This window comes from Portunus trituberculatus, chromosome 22 (genome assembly GCF_017591435.1).
Source record: "Portunus trituberculatus isolate SZX2019 chromosome 22, ASM1759143v1, whole genome shotgun sequence".
Classification (NCBI taxonomy): Eukaryota; Metazoa; Arthropoda; class Malacostraca; order Decapoda; family Portunidae; genus Portunus; species Portunus trituberculatus.
Window position 1 is genome coordinate 5,205,276 of NC_059276.1, and position 21,597 is coordinate 5,226,872.

The following is a 21,597-nucleotide window of genomic DNA, read 5'->3' on the forward strand; positions in this document are numbered from 1 at the left end:
CTTTTCTTTTCTACTTTATAATTCATTTTCTTTAACCTTCATAGCTTGTTGGAGAAAGGATATAGGGCAACTTTTTTACTTGCATACTGATTTGATTTATTTTTCTTAACTTTCTCTTTGGTTTCTGTAATTATCTTTCAATCCTTCCCCTTATTATGTTACGTATTCCATTTGCCACCACCTTCATAAATTGTCAGGGAGAAGGTACATAGCGTTTGACTTCTGTGTACTTGCATACTCTAATTTCTTAACTTCCCGCTAACTTTCTTAACTTCCTGCCTTACCTGCTACTGTCCCGGTACCTAAAGTTCTGAAGGTTCCCAGCCCGGTATTTTGAGACATTTTTTTTTCCTCTCCCACAAGAACTATTTTTAGAGGCCACGGAGAATAGAAGTCTGGTTACTATGGGCGCTTCTCTCTTTAATGGTGTAGAATATTTCATGAGCTATAACCTAGAAGCTCAAAAAATCATCTTTGAAATGCTCATTATTGCCGCCGGAATGTAGTAATAGTTGCAATGGTGAGGTGAGGTTAAGTTTGAGAATGCTGTCTCGAGCAGCTGTAGATTAGGCTAAACACACACTCCTTATTCCTACACGCATTGTTTTCTCTGTATATTTACTTTCAAACATCACGAATAGAGAGAGAGAGAGAGAGAGAGAGAGAGAGAGAGAGAGAGAGAGAGAGAGAGAGAGAGAGAGAGAGAGAGAGAGAGAGAGAGAGAGACGGAAGAAGGCCATTTACGTGAAAGAAAATAAACAGAACGAAACAAATAGGATAATGGAGATCTGATGAGAGAGAGAGAGAGAGAGAGAGAGAGAGAGAGAGAGAGAGAGAGAGAGAGAGAGAGAGAGAGAGAGAGAGAGAGAGAGAGAGAGAGAGAGAGAGAGAGAGAGAGAGAGAGAGACTAGTATAAATACATCTTAATCTGAAAAGAAAGAAGAAAGCAAACGTTAGGTGTGTGGAGTTTGTCGTGTTTTGTGGCTTACCTTTGTGGCTTACCCAGTGTTTCCTGACGGCGATGCGCGGGGCGGCGATGGGACAGTAGCCAGCAGACAGCGGCGGTGTGGCGCGGCAGCGGCGGAGAGGCCAGAGTGTGGTGCTGGGATATAGAGAGGGTGTTGGTGTGTTCTGCCGCCATGGACAGGGCCACAGGGAAGCCTGTCCCATGACGGGAAGGAATGGTGGTGGTGGTGGTGGTGGTGGTGGTGGTGGTGGTGATGCTGGTGCTGGTGCTGGTGCTGGTGCTGGTGCTAGTGCTAGTGCTGGTGCTGGTGCTGGTGCTGGTGCTTGTGCTGGTGCTGGTGCTGGTGCCGGTGCTGCTGCTGCTGCTGCTGCTGCTGCTGCTGGTGCTGTTGTTGTTGTTGCTGCTCCTGCTGCTGCTGTTGCTGCTGCTGCTGCTGCTGCTGCTGCTGCTGCTGCTGTGCATATCGTATGGCGCAGCCTTTACAATAATGGCCGCGTGGACTCAGTATCACACACAATCAGCGGTGACGTAACCTTTCTTCTAACAAGTCGGAACCCACAAAGGGAGGTTTGGAATCAGTTTTGGTTTTCCCAGGCATTGTTTGCGCGTCTACAAACAAATACCACGAGAAACACAAGCGTGAATCCAAACAACACCTGTGTAGGTGACGCGCTCCGTGTCAGAACACAGGTGACGGACGCACTGACGGTGTGACTGAGCCCTGGCGTGCCGCTAGGTCTGCTCTCCAAATAACCTGCACAACAACAACAACAACAACAACAACATCATAATCATCTCAGTACTGCCATTAGCAGTATTAGTAGATGTTGTTCCTTCGAGAAAGGAGCAGCAGCTGACCTGAAATCAAACTCCTGACACAGGGTGACCTTTTTCAGGTCAGTTTCATGCCCTGTGCTTCCCTGTTCATGTTAAGCCATTGGGCGTGGCCTATCGCAGCCCTGGCCTCCGGCGCCACCCACAGCCAGACGCCTGTCACTACTGAGCAGGGCTCCGAGGCCCTGCTGGCCTCCCTCAGGTCCCCTCACCTCGCCACCTTCTGACCTGAAGCAGGCCACAGCCTGGCGTCCTCCAGTGGGGCTCGTCAGCGCCTGCACGAAGACGGACACTGCCAGTTCCCTCCTGAGGACGGCCACCCTGTTCGCCGCGCAGCACGGCTTGACGGGGATCTGGCATCCACCCATCACCCCAAGACCACCTCGGCCACCCAGGCAGGGCTGAAGGCTCCGCTCCCCGCACCCATGTGCATCCTAGGGAAGGTGAAGGAGGCAGTGCGAGCCTCCCCCTCTCCCAGCAGCACGGCGTGGAGCGGGACACCCGCACACTCCGCTGGGCCACACTCGCCGAGTCACTGAAACATTTCCTGTGCTGTTTCCTTCTGACTACTGTCCGAAAAAGAAAATCCTGATGTGCTGCACTTCCCGCACTGAACTAACTTTATGGATGGAGTGACGCACACACACACACACACACACACACACACACACACACACACACACACACACACACACACACACAGAGAGAGAGAGAGAGAGAGAGAGAGAGAGAGAGAGAGAGAGAGAGAGAGAGAGAGAGAGAGAGAGAGAGAGACAGACAGACGGACAGAGGGACGAAATCGTGAGCATTGACGAAGGGTAAGGAGCACCACCGCACCCTGCCACATAGAACATACAGCAGGGCGGTCAGCTCCTCTCTTCGCCGCCTTTACGTTTCCAATTCTAGGTGAACGGTGCCCATTACCAGGCTGGAGGAGTCTAGGAGCGGCCAGGCATCCCAAGAGATGATTAACCCTTGTACTGCTTGAATACCTTTGCTGTTAACATTTAGGCCACCGTAAAAAGAGATAATTTGCATGGAAAGAGAAGGGAAGATAACGGGATTATTTTTTTTATTATTTAACTTGAGAACTGTTTAAGAGACTGTAGCACATAACACTTTGCCTCCGAAAGTTGCTAAGTGCTTGTTGAGAAAAGTTCATATGGCAGAGAATGGGTTAATTTTGATTGTTATAAGTGTTTTTTTTTATTTCAATGATACTGAATTGTTGTTAAGATGGCTGAGTTAGAAAAAAAGAGAAAATAACTTGAAAGCTCTCTTCATCCCCGCTGTAATATCTACTGTATCCCTTAAGATCGCAATTATTCCCACTGTAATCCGTTAAAACCCCAATTCCCACTATTTTCTTTTCTGACTTCATTTTATCACTGTAATCTTTTAAAACTTCCATTATTTTCATTGCAGTCTTCTAAAACCGCAATTATTTTCACCGCAGTCCTTTAAAACAAGTTATTCCCACTGTAGTCTTTCTAAAACTCAATTATTCTTTCTGCAGTTCCCAAGAATCCCAATTATTCCTAAGAGGCTGTTAAAACCCCATTCATTCCCACTGCAGTCTCTTAAAACCTCGCTGAAAATTTTAATCACTCCACTCTAATTTGCGTAGTGGCTGGTAAGACGCCAAAATACTTGAGAATGCCGGACAAGTTGCAGCGAGGCAGGTCATCAGGAGGCAGCGATAAAATGCTACCGGGACTTTGTGTGAGAAGTTCAAGGCTTGGATATTACACTAGGGATATAAACGAGTCCGCCTTTGCTTCGCTAACTTCCTTAACTCTTCCTCCACCGCACCAGGACGCGCTCACCGCCACAGTCTAGCCCAGTGTGTGGTGAATGTGTGAGATTTGTGTGGTATGGATTTCTACGAGGTTGCAATTTTTATATCCTCGTTCATCACTTCTATTCAGTCACGCACGTTTGAAATGTACAACAACACGTATTATTAAAACATCTGTGTTGATTTTTGTGAGGTTTATAGAGCTCGTATTCCCAAGGGTTTTAATTTTTCATATCATCATCTTTCAGTCACAGTGGTTTGAAATGCACTCGTGTATGTGTTGGTAAAGCATTAGTATTGGTTCCAGTGAGGGTTATAGAGGTGTGTGGTCTCTGGTATGGTTCCTTTAAGATAATACTTGGTCTCTGAATGCCGATACTGGTTTTCAATATCCTGTTATGCCCGCCGAGGAAACCTGACCCGACAAAAGCTAAAAGAGAAATATCCAAAGCAATTTAATTTTTCCTCCCTTCTCTCTCCATTTTCCTTTCCATTTTTGTTATCTTTTGTCTCCTATTTCTGTCTTTTTCATATTTTTCACCGTTTTTTTCTTCTATATTTGTCTTTCTATCTATTTATTCATCTCTCTATCTATCTACCTATCAGTCTATCCATATCTGTCTTTCTATCTGACTACCTATCTATCTCTGTTTATTTATCTTATCCATCTGCCTATCCATCTACTTAATTACCTACCTATGTATGTATGTATCCGTCTGTATGTTTGTGTGTGTGTGTGTGTGTGTGTGTGTGTGTGTGTGTGTGTGTGTGTGTGTGTGTGTGTGTGTGTGTGTGTGTGTGTCTGCTTGTCTATCTATTGCATGTATATCAATCAATTAATCAATTAGTCAAGCAATTAACTCTCTCTCTCTCTCTCTCTCTCTCTCTCTCTCTCTCTCTCTCTCTCTCTCTCTCTCTCTCTCTCTCTCTCTCTCTCTCTCTCTCTCTCTCTCTCTCTCTCTCTCTCTCTCTCTCTCTCTCCACAGGGACGCACCACTGTCAAGAAGAACACGTCCTGCCCTGTGTGGAACGAGCAGGTTGTCTTCACTGAGATGTTTCCTCCTCTGTGCCAGCGAGTCAAGATTCAGATCCGTGACAACGATGCGGTGAATGATACTGTGATAGGCACGCACTTCCTCGACCTCACTACTATATCCAATGATGGCGAGAAAGGTGCGTTTGGTACGTAGATAACTGCCAATATTGTAGATGTTATTGGTGTTGTCTCACGTGTTGTCCTTCTATTGTTGCTATTCTGGTAGTGTGCTATGTTTTGAGTTTAGATTTTTTGTGTGTGCTTTCTTGGTTTATTGTGTTGTTTTTAGTGTTTTGATGGTAGTGGTGGTAATAACAGTAGTAGTAGTAGTAGCAGTAGTAGTAGTAGTAGTAGTAGTAGTAGTAGTAGTAGTAGTAGTAACTGTTAGTAGTAGTAGTAGTAGTAGTAGTAGTAGTAACTGTTACATTGCCCTTGTGGCATCAGTAGTAATGTTAGTTATTACAATTTTTAAAAATGTGCAAAAGAAAGATATATTGGTGGATGGAAGCAGTTGTGTTAATAGCGTTAGTACTGGTGATCATATTTAAGTGATAAGGATGAGTAGCAGCAACAGAAACAGCAGCAGCAGCAGCAGCTGTAATAGTAGTAGTAGTAGTAGTAGTAGTTTAAGAAGGGGTACGTAGTAAGAGTAGTAACAGTATTTCAGTAGTAGTAGTAGTAGTATAGTAGTAGTAGTAGTTGTAATAGTAGCAGTAGTAGTTGTAATAGTAGTAGTAGTAGTAGTAGTAGTAGTAGTAGTAGTAGTAGCAGTAGTAATAGTTGTAGCCGTAGTAACATTAGTATCGTAATTTTAGAAGTAGTAAGTAGTAGTAGTAGTAGTAGTAGTAGTAGTAGTAGTAGTAGTAATGATAATAGTAGTAGCAGCAGTAGTAGCAGCAGCAGCAGCATTACCAGTAGATACAAATGAGAGTAAATGGTTGGAATGACTGGCTCTGATGGCTACGCTGCTTACACTTGCCAGTTTCCAGACCGTAATTCAGTTAGCCACTCACGTCAGGCCTCTCCACCCACTCCCTCCCCAACCACACCCTCCACCCACCCTCTACCCTATACCCCCATTTCCCCCACCTTCCACCACCATGCTCTCTCACCCCACTCTGCACTACCTCCCCCACCATCCCCTCCCCCAACCTTCACTTCACTCATTCCTTCCCTACCTCTACCTCTTCACCTCTACCACTCCCTTCCCTCCACCTCCACCACTACTCCCTCCACCTCTCGCTCCACCGTTAAAATGTTCCACCGTGAACCATATGACTTTTTTTTACTTTTTTTTTATTCGTGTAAGCCTCTAAAAGTTTTGGTCCATTTGTTTACACTCTCGGCAGCTTCGGTTGAGAATATTTAGTTTTTTGCCTAATTGAATTTCTGGTTTCTCGTCCTTTTAGGGATTTGGTTAAATTATTTTTTGTATTTGATATTTTCTCTTACAATCTGAGTGTGATTATTTTATTCTCATATTATTTAGTGTGTGTGTGTGTGTGTGTGTGTGTGTGTGTGTGTGTGTGTGTGTGTGTGTGTGTGTGTGTGTGTGTGTGTGCGTGTGTGTTTAAGCTTTTGATTCTTTCATATTTTCAGTAAGCATATTTCTTCTTTTCTATTAATTCTGTGTTTCGTTTTCTTTAATTTCTTTTGCCATTGTTTATAAAGTATGAATGTTCCTTTTTATTTTCTTATTTTTCATCAATTGCGTAATTATTTTCATCTCTTCTTTCCTTTCATATTTTTCTCAGAAGTTAATCAAAAGTTACACCTGATCCATCTTCTTGAAAACACTCACTAGTTAGACACGATAAATGACTTTCTCCTCAACGTCCTTTAACGAGAGAGAGAGAGAGAGAGAGAGAGAGAGAGAGAGAGAGAGAGAGAGAGAGAGAGAGAGAGAGAGAGAGAGAGAGAGAGAGAGAGAGAGAGAGAAATATATAAATGGAAATAATTTAATGTATATGCAAATACAAGACGCAATGCACGTGACAAGAAAATAGATCAAAATTGAAAAGTATATGTAAATTTTTCAATGTATATACAATTGCAAAACAAAATAGACACGAAGACTTCACGCGTGATAGTCCCGGCGGCGCAAAACTCTGCGGTAATAACGTGCTGCGTTTCACTATCTCCCGCCGCCGCTCGCCGCTCTCTGCTGAGACACTGATATGTTTTAATTGCAAAGAATAGGGGCAGTATTTTGTTGATGCTGGCAATATTGATGGTGGTTGTCATTTTTTTTATTATTTTTTTATTATTATTATTATTATTATTATTATTATTATTATTATTAGTAGTAGTAGTAGTAGTAGTAGTAGTAGTAGTAGTATTGTTATATCTTTTTTTATTTTGGTGGTAGTAGTAGAAGTAGTTGTAGTAGTGGTAGTAATAGTACTAGTAGCTGTTGTTATTATTTTTTTAGTATTATTAATAGTAATAATAGTAGTAGTTGTAATAGTAGTAGTAAAAGTAGTAGTAGTAGTAGTAGTAGAAGTAGTAGTAGTAGTAGTGAAGTTAAGTTTGTAAGCTTTTCTCTAATCACACCAATCTCTCTCTCTCTCTCTCTCTCTCTCTCTCTCTCTCTCTCTCTCTCTCTCTCTCTCTCTCTCTCTCTCTCTCTCTCTCTCTCTCTCTCTCTCTCTCTCTCTCTCTCTCTCTCTCTCTCTCTCTCTCTCTCTCTCAATCATTGCATCAGTAACCTTTATAGCACGCCAATATCTCTCTATGATGCTCTGATGACATTTATGGTCCCACAGTGACTTTTTCCATTATCTCTCTCACTTCCTTTCATTTCTGCACAATTGCTATTAATTTTGCTGACCGTCATATCTCGTGTAACACATAACCCGCCACATCCAATCAAGCAATGTTTTTATGACCTCCAGTGCTACTAATGTATTTTCCCTTTTCATTTCACTGATTGCAAAAAAGGATCTATATTACTTTTTATTCCATTATTTGTGATTCATTTATTTTGTTATGGGCTTTGATTATAGAGAACCATTTTTTTGTGCTTTTATATTTTTTCCTATTTTCACACCTATATTTTTATACATTTCTTTTATTCTGTATGCTGAAACATATTTTGATAATTTGTTATTAGTTATTAGTTTTTCAAAAGTTCCCTTCTCATCTTAATCTTTTGAATTTCTAGAAGTGATTTAGTTAACATTACCTTCCTCATATTTCCTGCTAACTTCATTATCAATATTGCTGAAAATAACATTAGTTTTGGAAATTCTTCTTCTTTATCTTTGATTTTCTTCCATTCTATGATACATTCAAGCAAAGTCATTATTTTTAACACTAGTCATTAGTCCCATTGTTACTGTGTGTATTGCCATAATGTATGTTAGCATTAGTATTAGGAAAACATCCCTTTCATCTTTATTGTTTCTCATCACTGGAACTCACTCAAGCACTGTCACCACCACATCTACTAACACCACACCAGTACTACATCATCACCAGACACACACAGGACATCACTACACCAACACCACACCACATGGGCACCTTACAAGTTCCTCATCTCTTCCAGGCTTCCTCCCGACATTTGGCCCTGCCTTCGTCTACCTCTATGGGTCTACAAGGGGTGGCTCTGTCATGGATGAGCACGCAGCCCTCAATGCTGGCCTGGGGGAAGGGATCGCCTACCGTGGCCGTGTCCTTTTGGCTCTCCGCTGCCAGATAACAGACCAGCTTGATGTGGCCCCGTCAGAAGTGGAGGTGGAGAACACACTACCAATACAGGAGGTGAGGGAGCTGAATTTTAAACTGAAGTATTCGAGTCATCATTTTATTCAACATCTTTTCTGTATCAGACAGCTTATGCATTTCAATTTTGTGGTGGGAGACAATCTCTATCCTGACATTTGTCCTTCTTATGCCCCTCTCTTTCTCCCTCATCTTCAAGTCTTCTTTGCTTTCCTCACATGTCTCCAGATGAATTATGAAACACTCCTTTCTCATTTGCATCCTTCTCATGTCCTCTTCCTTCTTTCTTGAGATGCAATCTGCAGGTCTTTGGTTTCCTCTTGGTCTCCAGATAAAGTGTGGAAGTGCTGAGGGAAATTAAAGTGGAAATAACATCTCTTGTGTGATGCTAAAAAGACATCCTTCTTTTTTTCCAGCTTTGTATCCTGTTTGTAATATAAATGGAATATTGCTATCGAGATGGGAAATATAAATGAATTGAAAGCATCATATATGGAAGATTTTTATCCTCTCTTCTTTGATGTAGATGGAAGAGTGTGACTGAGAGTGAAAAGTAAAGGTGAAGGGACGAGAAACTGAGGGTGAGGAAAACATGGGAGAGATGTATATTCATGCACAGTATTGGAGAATAAATTGTGACAGGATGATATGTGAAAGACTTTTATAGTGACATAAAAAGTGAAGGTGAAGCAAGTAAGGAAATAGAGCTGTGAAAGACAAAGCAATCACTGTTGGGAATGAAAAAGTATAAACTGGAATATGACATGGAAAATATAAAAAGTGGAGAAGCTTTAGTGAGATTGACAGATTTGGAGGAAAGGAATTTGGTTAGAGGGAAGAGAGAGAGAGAGAGAGAGAGAGAGAGAGAGAGAGAGAGAGAGAGAGAGAGAGAGAGAGAGAGAGAGAGAGAGAGAGAGTGCTGAAAAGAGAAACCCATCAAAACTCCTCTCTCTGCTGCAGTCATTCCCTCCACTAATCTGGTCTTTCTATGGCAGGGCAACTATGGCAAGAGTGAGGACTTCCTGCTCTTCTCACTGGTGCAGGAAGCAACCATGGTGGACAAGAAGGTCAGTGACAAGCCTGTGACCTTTGAGTTGTCTGTGGGCAATGCTGGGAACTCCCTGGATGGCTGGTCAAATGCAAGACCTGCCAGTGATGATGAGGAGAGCGATGTTGAGTCTGGTGAGTAAGAGGAGGGAAGGAGTGAGGCTTTATGTACAGCCACTGAAATGTAAGAATCAGAATAATTCACCATTTAGGAATACCACCCAAGGCATACAGGTCACTTACTCACATTTTTACTCATGTTTTTGTATTACTGATTCAGAATTTTTGCTAGACTTTTACTAGAACTATGAAAACATATTTGGATATTCATATAAGTTCCATTATAGCCTGTGAAATGTAAGCCATGAAAACATCCTTGAGAAATAACATAACATTCCCTACTAGATATTAAATGTAAGAGGAAGGATAACAAAGCCTAGGAATACCACTGAAAACATACAAGCCATTGTCATTCCCTCCACAGGTCCAGAGTCCATCACAGCTGACACCACCACCTGGCACTCCATGACGCCGCCAGCCAAGCCCATGACCAACGACAAGCTGTACTACTTCCTGCCATTCTGGGATGATAAGCCATGTCTCTACGTGCGCACTCCCTTCCAGGACCACCGCCGCCGCCTCTACAATGCCAACATTATTGATGGACTTGCCGTGAAATTGGTGAGGGGAGGCTGGAGTGTAATTCACTGTTTGATCTGCTGCAGTCTCTGATGAGACAGCCAGACGTTACCCTACGGAACGAGCTCAGAGCTCATTATTTCCGATCTTCGGATAGGCCTGAGACCAGGCACACACCACACACCTGGACAACAAGGTCACAACTCCTCTATTTACATCCTGTACCTACTCACTGCTAGGTGAACAGGGGCTACACGTGAAAGGAGACACACCCAAATATCTCCACCCGGCCGGGGAATCGAACCCCGGTCCTCTGGCTTGTGAAGCCAGCGCTCTAACTACTGAGCTACCGGGTGTGTGTGTGTGTGTGTGTGTGTGTGTGTGTGTGTGTGTGTGTGTGTGTGTGTGTGTGTACCTTTTCTACCAAACAGTACTCTCTCTCTCTCTCTCTCTCATGTCACTCTCAGACATTGCGTGTCAGCACAAAAATGAGACAAGAAGTAATAACAGACAATTCACAGCCACATTTATAACCACTGCCACAACCTTGCACCTGCAGGAGGAGGGGCTGGTAGAAGTGCTGTCCTTGCTGGAGGAGGAAGATGGGAGTGCTGAGCGACGTCTGAAGGAGGTGCTGGAGGAGTTGGTGGCCGGCTGCTCCAATTACCTCAGTGTGACACGTGGCGCCACCGCCACCCCAGGCAGGACCAAGCTGGACAAGGAGAGATTGAGGCTGTGCCAGAGGGAGATTGTGAGTGTGTGGAAAGCTTCTGTCACTTGTCTGCTGTTTACGTTCTCATCTCACTTCTTGTCTTGTCCCTCACTTTCCCTCTTTTTTTTCTGTTTTGCTTTTCAGAGTGAGATTATCCAGTCTTTTCATATACCACATTTTCTATCATCTCTTCTTCATCTAACTTTCCTATTCTAGTATTAAGCAATGATCTACCTTCCTCAGTCACATTTTATTCTATCTTTTTTTAAGCCTCATTTACTGCATCACTCACTGAAGACTTACCATGCTAACCTGCCACTTCTCTCTCACCAGGACCACCTTGGCAGTTCAGCGCGGCACACCAAGGCTCTGGTCACCCGCCACAGCCTGAGGGAGCGCTACAAGACCTCACACACCTACCTGGCCAAGCTGAAGGCACTATGTGAAGATGTGAGTGCCCTTGTGACTCTTTGACCTCCTGACCTTATGTGTCTCTTTGATTTATGCTATGTTTATTGTAAAAGATATTATTGCATTACTGTTGTTCTTAGTGTTGGATGATAGTGCTTTTGTGAATTTTGTTTAATTTTGTTTTGTCATTTTTATTTATATTTTAATTCATGTTTGTCATTAATCATAGACTCAGTGCTTTGAAATTGAATTGAAGGTGGAGTATTCTGCATTACTGCTGTACCTTTGTTGTCTAGAAGTTTGATATTAAGTGTTTTGATTCATATTTTTCTTAGGAGCAATTGAGCTTGAAGCAAGAATCATAGCAAACATTTATTCCAAGTCTGAAGCTACACTTATTTGAATTGTTTACTCCCAGTGTGAAATGATAACAACAGCAATTATTAATTTCCAAGTTGAGACAAAGCTTTCATTAAACATTTGTTCTCAGATTGAAATGCCGTATCTCTTAACTATTCATGATATATTCTCTCTCTCTCTCTCTCTCTCTCTCTCTCTCTCTCTCTCTCTCTCTCTCTCTCTCTCTCTCTCTCTCTCTCAGGTATTCCTACATTTTCTTTCTTTTATAACCTTTCTGCATCATACTGACAGAATCAACTGCACCTTTCTATAACTTTGTATGCTGAAATGTACCATTAACCTCCATACTCTCTGTCCTCCTTCTCACCCTGCCCAGCCCCAGCATAGCCTGCCTGATGTGTTTCTGTGGATGGTGAGTGGTGGCAAGAGAGTGTCTATCAGAGGATCCCAGCCAGACACCTTCTCTACTCCGCCATTCCAGAAGAGAAGGGAAAGTATTGTGGCATCTCCCAAACACTCTTCCTCAAGGTGCAGTATGCCATGTCTTTCATGTTGGACTGTCTCATGGGGTGACTCATTCATTATAGACTTCACCTTTGGTTTCAAATATTTGTGATAAGTGATGCTGAACCTGTATTTGCATGGGTATCATACTTCATATTCTTAAATATCCTATTCCTTCATAGGAATTATTTTCAAAAGCCAAGATGATTAATCAGTTTCTCATGAATGCTTTCCCCTTCATAATACAAATGCCATGTTAGACTATCATTTTACACATGAAGAATGCCTTGAAAACCCCAATAGATTCATCCAGAAACTGGCGAAAGTAGCAGATACAAGACATCAGAATGTTTAAGAAGGTAGGCCTGTGTGTCACTTTCCATTCTTCACCACCAGCTGCCGGGCCGCAAGTCGAGTGGTGCAGGTGGCTGGGCGATCCAGGCCAAACTGCGGGTGTACATGTGGTTTGGGTTGATGAAGCAGAAGAAGAACATGGTGCCTGACATTCCCAAGGGCTACGAGATGTGCTATGAGCTGCGTAATATTGAGAGGAGCCTCACTCTGCCACCTGTCTCCCTCCACTACACACAGAAGCAGGTAGGTCAGCACTTGCTCCCACCATTGACAGCCACTGGTTGTCTCATTGTGGAAGGATCAGGTAAAACTTCAAGCTACCAGCATACTTATGAATAACAATGCAACTGTTTGGATATGGTGTGTAAAAGCCACTGCTGTGACCTTAATTAGCCTTTTCTGATCCTGTCTCTCTGTTGGCCCACCAGACCTTCCAGCTAAGGGCACACATGTACCAAGCACGCTCCCTCATTGGTTCAGACTCATCAGGGCTGTCCGACCCCTTTGCACGGGTCATCATGGGGGAGCACAGCAGGGTCACTCAGGTGAGGGGATGCTGTGGTGCTGGTGTTGCTGCTTGTGTTACACTGATGTATCCCAAGAGCAATGGCCATGGTAGAAGAACCTCTCCCTATTAAAATGCTCCCATCTTCTTATTCAAACACTCAGCCTCTATCAGTGCCTTTCTCACACATGGACTGTATCCTGTCGTTACCTTCACCTTTCCATCCTATCACTCCATATGCCTCCCAAGACAACTCATTCCCACAGCTCACACTAACTGCTGTGGCCTGTCCCACATCCAGGCCTCAGATACATATTTGAGTGCTTCAATCTGGTATTATGTATTACTACATGCTACTATTATTGCTACCACTGCTGCTGTTTGTATTATTCCACCAATACTTCTTGTGGCTCATGGATAAATATGCTAACCATTCAACACCCTCATCTGTGTGGTGGTCACTCTCCCTCCTGCCTCCCTCACAGGTGATAGACGAGACACTGAGCCCCACTTGGGATGAGATGCTGGTGCTGGATGACATCCTGGTGTATGGCTCCAAGGACGAGATCAAGGACAAGCCACCCCTGGTTGTCATTGAGATATTTGACCAGGATAATGTGGTGAGTCAAGCAAGAGTCTATCCAGTGAGTGTGTAGCTACAGTGTGGTGAGTCATGCAGGGTGAGTCAAGGAAGCATGGCTGTTTGCTGAATGTTGGATTAGTTTAGGTTGGGCTAGGTAAGACTAGGCTGCCTGGTGACTTTTTATAATGTGGTGATTCAGGCAGGATGAGTCAAGATTAGCAAGATGAAAAAGAAGAATAAAATTAAGATCCTGTTAATTTGTAATGGTGAAATGAAAATAATGCTTCTAATATTCCCTTGTGTCTTTACTAGTGTGGTTCTAGTAAGAGTTATGGCAGTAACTTGTTACTGATATAGTCACTAGTCCATACAGGAGGCTGAATCTTGGTTGTTTATTGTGAATAATATTGGAGGATTTAAGCTAAGCTGCTTTTGTCATAATCAATTTTCATTATACAAAACATTTTAGAAGCTGTAGAGATTCAGCATACAGTAGTTAACAACAACCAAGCCTTTCCTAACACTAGCAGGTGGTGCTTGGAGCTCAAGAGCGTGGCAGTTCAAAAAAATACTTCATTACTTCAAACTGCTGAATTGTATTAAAAAAAAAAGCATTTCTAATAACTCATCAGTAAGATATGAAAAAAATCATATGTACACTTATTATTCAATTGACTCACACCTACAGGGGAAGTCTGAGTTCATTGGAAGAGCGCTGGCCCGCCCTCACATCAAGCTGCGTGAGGATCCCTATGAGCGGCCGCACCTGGAATGGCATGACCTATTCCGTGGCACAGACCATGCTGGGGAACTCCTGGCCACCTTTGAGCTCCTGCAGGTGTGTGGTGTGTGGTGTGTGGCCAGTTAGTGGAGGAGAGCAGTGTAATGGGAGAGGTGGTAAGGACAGTGTGGCAGGTGTTTAGAGTGCCTGGGAGTGTAAAACAAGGGTAGTGAGGAGTGTCTGTCAGGCTCAGCTGGTGCATATGAGTATTGAGACAGCTGTGTTTGAATCAAAGTGTTATCTGTTGATCCTCACTTATATTCCTTCACAGTTCCCAGACTCAGAGGAGTATGGGGATGTTGTTCCAATACCCCAGGCCAAGGAGTTCTATGGAGGAGATGCTGGGCCCATCCTGCCAGTCCCCAGGGGCATTAGACCCACCCTAGCCAAATACAGGCTGGAGGTAAGGCAGGGATGACAAAAGAGAGAGAGAGAGAGAGAGAGAGAGAGAGAGAGAGAGAGAGAGAGAGAGAGAGAGAGAGAGAGAGAGAGAGCAGCAGCAGTAGCACATGTTGAATAGGTAGCAACAGTACCAGTAGCACTAATAGCAGCAGTAGTAGTAGTAGCAGCAGCAGTAGTAGTAGTAGTAGTAGTAGTAGTAGTAGTAGTAGTGGTAATAGAAATAGTGGTAGTAATAGAATAGCAGTAGTAGTAGTCATTCCCTCATGCTCTTATCCTCCACTTCTTTGTCCATCTTGCCTCCACAGGTACTCTTCTGGGGACTCCGAGACCTCAAGCGAATCCACCTCCTGACAGTGGACCGGCCCCGAGTGGATGTGGAGGTGGCGGGGCACATCATCCAGTCAGCCGTCCTTACATCCGCCCGAAAGAACCCAAACTTTACCAACCCTGTGAAATACATTGACCTGGTGAGGGAGAGACTCTTTTTGCACACCAGTGGAATTTTTGTCTATCTCTCTCTCTTACTTCCTTTATAGTCATTAATGTTTGTATTTGCTTATTCATTCATTTGTTTATTCTATTCATTTTTATTTTCATTTCTTCAATACCTCTCAACCGTTCATTATTTCATATGTACTATTATGTTCAGAAGTTAAGTATTCCAATTGATCTATTTCCTTACAAAACCTGACAATTGAATTTCAGTGTTAAAGAGAAAATCTTCAACACTAAGGAAGGAAGAGAGTGTGGTACATTACATTTCCTTACAAAACCTGATAAATTTGTGAACTTTTGTTAGACCAGATGACCTGGGACTAAATGAAAACACAGAGGAAGGAAAGATCATACATTTCCCAGCGTTGGACAATGAATGTTCCTTTTTCTTCTGCAGGAGTTGCCAGAGCAGGATCTGTACTGCCCTCCCATCACCATCCGTGTGGTGGACTGCCGTAGTTTTGGCCGCTTCACTTTGGTGGGAACTCACATCATCTCCAACCTGCACCGCTATATGTGGACGCCGGTGACCAAGAGAGACAGAGAGGCAGCAATGAAGAACTCCCTGGCCAATCAGCAGAACGGTAGGTCACTTGGGGACTGTGGTGATGTGGCACTACCCAAAGTGGCTCTCCAAGGTTTGTTTCATCCTCCTTTTCGGAATCTTTTTGGAAGGGAGTTCGTAAAATAAGTAAAGTAAATAAAAGAAAATAAGTGAACTGAATGCATTAGACATGGGACGCTTAGTGTTTGCTGCACCAAATAGCAGTGGCGTCCCTGGAGTCGGTTCCTAACTTGAATTTTGGCTCAAAAATCAAAGGAAAAAGTAGACCAAGCAACAGCTTTTATCTCATATTACTCATTAGTCAGGTGTTCACAACTCAAGGTTCCACTAGCTATGTATGCATGAAAGAATAGCTGTCTGGTGTCTTTTATTCCTATTTAATTCTATGCAACACTAAACCTTACATGAGCTCTCCTTGCCCTACTTTGTCTGCAGAGAGCGGTGGTGGTGGCAATGGTGTGGGGGCCTTGCAGCTCCAGCACAACAACAACCTGGTGCCCAACAATGTCCACGGAGGGCATGGTGTGGGCCATGGGGGAGGAGGAGTGGGAGGCCGAGGGGGAGGAGGTGGAGGGGGAGCAGCTTACATCAGGAGGGATACAGAAAGTTGTCCTCTCCTGCAGAAGGACACCATCATCACCATCGACTATGTGGGTGTAGGACCAGATCTTCCCATGGTTTGTTATCCCCTTTGAGTTTTGTTGAGTTGCACTATTTCTTGGTGCTGTTTACTATTACTGCTGCCATGGACTGTTGTCTCCCCCTCTCTTCTGATTACAATTTGTCCTTTTTTTTCTTTTTTGTGTCTTGATCATTATCTTTTTATTTTCTCCCATATTCTTATTATCAACTCAAATCTGCTGGCATGCTTATTATTTCTGTTACATATATACCTTTTTAATTTATTTGTGCTTGCTTTTTGTTAAACATTTGTCCTCATATATTTTTCCTAAGCTTATCAATCCCCTTTTTTTCAAAACTTACTGATTTTCATTTTCCACGTATGCATGTGGGTATGAATTTTTGATGTATGGGTGGATCAGAAGTGGTGGAACATTTTAATATTTACATTATTACCTTTGTGCTACTGTGCTGTGTTGTGCTTTGCTGTGTGTGTGTGTGTGTGTGTGTGTGTGTGTGTGTGTGTGTGTGTGTGTGTGTGTGTGTGTGTGTGTGTGTGTGTGTGTGTAAACTTTTTACTAAAAGTTCAAATCAAAATGGAACATATTTTGATATATTTTAAGCTAACAAATTCCATTTTTATTATATGTTTCCTAACTTCCTTTAAACTACCACCAAAAGAAAGGATTCTGCAGACCAGGAATGATGATTAACTTTTGATACATAAATGGAATGATGTCTTAAGTCTTGCATGGAAAATAAAAGTAAAATGTCATGACTTTCATGTGTCGTGGAAATCAATGTGCAATCGTGGTCAAGGATTGTGTAACCTCCTCCACTCACTGCTGCTGTGTCTGGTGCTCTCCCTCAATCTCAGGTTCTCTGATGTGCTAGCAGTTTAGTGCCAAACCTGACAAGTGGTAGACTCTCAGTAGATCAGAGTACTTAGACAGGGAAACACTAGGCACAGAAAGTGAGTACATGCCAAAACAATACACTCAACCATTACCATGTACCATATGTTCCTCTAGCCAAATTTTCAGCCATAAGATTTTACCCAAAGGTACCTGTTTGTATGGTGAACTAGATTAGAGTATGTTAGTTTGAGTTAGGTGGTTAGAGCTGTATGTAAGGGGACTGGAATCAACATCGAGGCATGTCATTGATTGGCTCCATGGATTGTGATTATGTAAGAACAAGAGGCACAAAGACTCCAAAAGTGATCATCATGGTTCCAATACTGTACTGTTGAGAAACCTCTAACCTGGTATTAGTCAGAGTGATGGAAACACAAAGTGATGTGTGTCAGGTTTTTCTTACTTGAAGATTGACACTTTATTATACTGTCAAAATAATCCACCAGTTTTCAGTTCAATTCATGCATTTCTTATAGCAGATTAGAGCTTTCCCAATACTATTGTGTTTTGGTTAGTTCAGTCCCAGTCAGGCCTTTCATTATGAATTCATTCCACCTACAAATAAATTTCTCAGTGTATCTATGAAGTGTCCATAGGAGCAACACAGGAAACTGAGAAATAACCAGTATATGAAACACTCTTCAAAACAGATTTTCATGGAAGACTGTGGTGTTTCCTCAGAAGTGTTGAATAGTTGTAAGGATGAATGTGTTGAGAGAATACACAGAACATTTGCTATACTATTTTGTAATATAAACAAAACACTTTAAATACTTGTGTTTATTTCTTCAATTATTTTTGTTGTTCCTTTACTTTTTTATTAGTCTTTTAGTGTATGTTCCACTTAAGCATTTCCTTATTTATCTCTTCACTGTAGTAACTTTCCCTTATTTTTTTTCTTTTGTTTTCATCATCTGTATACTATATACTCCATATCTAAGCACAGAGTTATTTTGCATTTTCTAATATTTACTTCTCCCTGTCCCCTTTCCTTCCACCTCTGGCCATACTGCAGGGTTCAGGGGCTGTGTCTAAGCTTGTCCCTATAACCAAGAAGGAGAAGGCAGAGGCTAATAAGAGGCGGAAGCAAAGCATGGAGCTGGAGGAGGAAGACGAGGAAAACAGGGACTGGTGGACCAAGTACTTTGCCTCCCTAGAAGCTGTGGCCTTGGTGAGTGAGGAAGCAGAGAGAGGTGTGATGAGATGTCTTTTGCTGGTGAATTATTCTTATTAATCCCTGATGGTGTTGGTTGGTCTTATTGTTGTTGCCAGTAACTTGTGTTTTGTCCATCCTCTCTTTCCGACTGTTCTCTCTTACTTTCATTTCTTCACTATCTCTTCACCTCCTCCCTCTTTCTTGTATTGGTGAATTTTCTCCTTTACTTGCCACCATTTTGGAGCATCCTTTTCCAGTATATTATGTTTTCTGTGCCTTTCTCTGTTTCAATCATCACTTGCATGTCCTCCCTTCTTCATTGCATCCTTAATTTCCTCCATAGTCTTTCTCGCTTTTACTTTCAGCATATTCCTTCCCACATATGACTCATTTTCTCCTCTGACATCACAGTTCACTTATAATTTCTTTATTCAAGGCACAGATGATTAAATCCAAGTCTTATATATTCAGTAATCCTCTCTTGCTTCTCATTAGTTTTCTATGCCAAGCTTAATTCAATCAACCTTTTATTATTCCATCATATCTTTCACTATTATATTTTGTTATGTGCCTTGCTTTCCTCTCACAACACCTTCAACTCTCAGCAGCAGCAACAACACCTACTGGGTGACAGGGTGGATGGTGGGGATGGTGGGGAGCAGCAGGGACAGAACCAGCAGGCTGGACAGCAGGACGGGTATGTGGTGGACCGCAGGAAACATGGTACCTTCCGAGCCACCTCCACTGCTGCCAAACTTGCTGCCAGACTGAGTCCCAAGGCACAGAGGAGGAAACAGAAGCCCAACATTGCCACTGTGAAGGTACAGAGAGAGTGTCTGGATCTGTGCTTGCTTCTCAATCCTCATGTCTATTTTCTTAAGTTATTTCATATGTTGTTTCTTTATTTCCTGGCTGTAGATCATACATTTTTTTTTTTTTTTTTTAGGCATTTTTGTTATTCTATATGTAACTATGAATTCTACTTCCATAAATGAGAAAGGTGATGAAATAAAGTGAAATATAGCTATGAAAATTGCAATTTATCTGCATCTTGTCGATAAATGCACTTACTTATCTACATGCTTTTGTTTCTGCATTAAAATCAAGCTTGTAATGCACCACCTTTTAACACACCAAGCTACTATATCTTTCCTTAAAATCCTCTAATATTGTCAGCCCACACTATAGTCAAGCTTGTAATGAACCACTGCATACTACCTGTGTACTATGTACTTCAAATCTAATCCTGTCGGCACACACACTCACTCTGGCACTGCATGTCACTAATATGTTGTTCCTGTTGCCTGACCAAATTGTGTGGCGGCAGGTGATCCCGGGAGAGCTGGAGACAGAGTTTGGTGGCTTCCGGGAGTGGCTGCACACCTTTCACCTTTACCGGGGCAAGAAGACTGGAGATGACCTGGAGGATGAGGGCCGAGTGGTGGGCAAGTTCAAGGTGAGAGAGAGAGAGAGAGAGAGAGAGAGAGAGAGAGAGAGAGAGAGAGAGAGAGAGAGAGAGAGAGAGAGAGAGAGAGAGAGAGAGTGAGGGTAGTAGAGATTAAAACACAGAAAGAAACAGTGGGTGGATCAATGATGTTGTCTTTTAAAATATCTAGTAAAGAATAAGAAAGCAAATAAAGCAGTCAAGATGAAATGAGATGGTAATTGTAATATTTAAGGCATTTTTTATAGCTATTACTCAAAATCTTAATAATATGAAGTAAATAAATGAGTGAAGGTAAATAGTATGAATTGTATAAGGGGAAGGAAGTAAATAGAACCAGAGATAGGCAGATGATTTTGCCCAGCTGTATTCAAGTATTAACTAGCAAACTCAAGAACTCCCTCTCTGCATCTGTCTTTCCCTTTCTATGACTTAAATTCTTTCAAGACAGATGCCTCAATTTAGTGAATCATTTTGGTACCTTGGTTGGTCTTATATGCATTTAGTTGCTCTTGACTTTTGCTCCTCTTACATAAAAAAAATTATTGTAAGCTTATGTCCAATTACAAAGCCAGTCAGCACCGACACCTGCACCTGCTCTCTCCTGCCACAGGGCTCCCTTAAGCTGTACCGCTGGCCTCTCCCCAAGGACATTGATGACACAACTATCACTGGTGGTGACCCTCAGTACGGCTTCTTCCAGGTGAGGTCAACAGGTCACGGCCGCCCACTAAGGTCATTTCAGGCTGATGACTTGTAAAAAATTTTAATGCTTTGGGATTTTAATCTGAATATCATTTATTTCATTTTTTTTTTTTTTTTTGTGGTTGGCAGTTATTTTTTGTGTGATATTTGATAATAGTATATTTTTGTAGTTTTGAAATCTTGTCAGACTTATATATTTTTTTATTGAATGATAGTATATTTTTGTATTTGGAATCTTACTATTATTATATTCTTTTTAAGCAGCTGACTTGTATTTTTGTAAAGTTTTGAAATTTCATTAAATATTTATTACCTACATAGAACTGAGATGATGCAGCAATGTACGTACAGTACATATATGTTACAAAGATTTACTTTTTTTGTACGTATCAGTAGAGATAAAGAATGTGTTTTACTAGACTGTTGATGGTGAGCCTCAGCACCACCACTGTTTGGCCTCAGAGCTGCATGACAACCTTAACTGGTCCACCTGAGAGCAGGAAAAGTAACACCAGAATAAGTCTTTGGGGCGAGGGAGATCTGTCGATTCTCTATTTCATGTCACCTTCGTTCCTCATATTTCCCAGTCTGCTGCCTCACTTCATGGCACTCGGTTCCCTCTCTGTTTTAATTAATCTCTGACGTTCCTTCCATGCACAGGCAAAGGCTTCCAAACTGATCACGGAGTCACAGGTTAACCTGCTTGGAGAGTCTAAATATTGCTTCCCCTCCTATCAGCTTATTAGTTTACGCCTCTCTGTGTGTAAGCTTTTCTAGTCCATCTACTAAATACTATGACTAACAAGGGATTCCTTTATGTCTCCTCATTGAGCTATAACCCACAGAGGCAGAGTGGAAATTTTTTTGTAATGTTACAGAATTAATATCTTGCTCCTGAGGCAACACTCCTCCTTAGAGTCACTGGTGTGTTTCTGTGGGTTGTACACATCTGTGTGGTAGCTCTGTGTTGCGCGTGTTCTGTGTTCTGTGTGTAGCCAGCCAGATACACTCACAGGAAGGAATCACACTTGAGAG

At 42.3% G+C, this 21,597-nt stretch overlaps 1 protein-coding gene across 1 annotated transcript in view; it reads left to right on the plus strand.

Annotated features, from left to right (window-relative positions):
• Positions 1–21,597, plus strand: part of LOC123507304 (otoferlin-like) — a 162,523-nt gene that overhangs the window by 131,649 nt on the left and 9,277 nt on the right. The window contains 20 exon segments of the mRNA XM_045260056.1: positions 4,586–4,781; positions 8,186–8,400; positions 9,357–9,543; positions 9,893–10,089; positions 10,607–10,798; positions 11,093–11,209; positions 11,907–11,961; positions 11,964–12,058; positions 12,431–12,631; positions 12,817–12,933; positions 13,379–13,513; positions 14,165–14,314; positions 14,529–14,660; positions 14,965–15,126; positions 15,552–15,738; positions 16,155–16,396; positions 18,273–18,428; positions 19,019–19,234; positions 19,741–19,869; positions 20,471–20,560. Of these exon segments, the coding sequence (XP_045115991.1) occupies positions 4,586–4,781; positions 8,186–8,400; positions 9,357–9,543; positions 9,893–10,089; positions 10,607–10,798; positions 11,093–11,209; positions 11,907–11,961; positions 11,964–12,058; positions 12,431–12,631; positions 12,817–12,933; positions 13,379–13,513; positions 14,165–14,314; positions 14,529–14,660; positions 14,965–15,126; positions 15,552–15,738; positions 16,155–16,396; positions 18,273–18,428; positions 19,019–19,234; positions 19,741–19,869; positions 20,471–20,560 (3,171 nt within the window).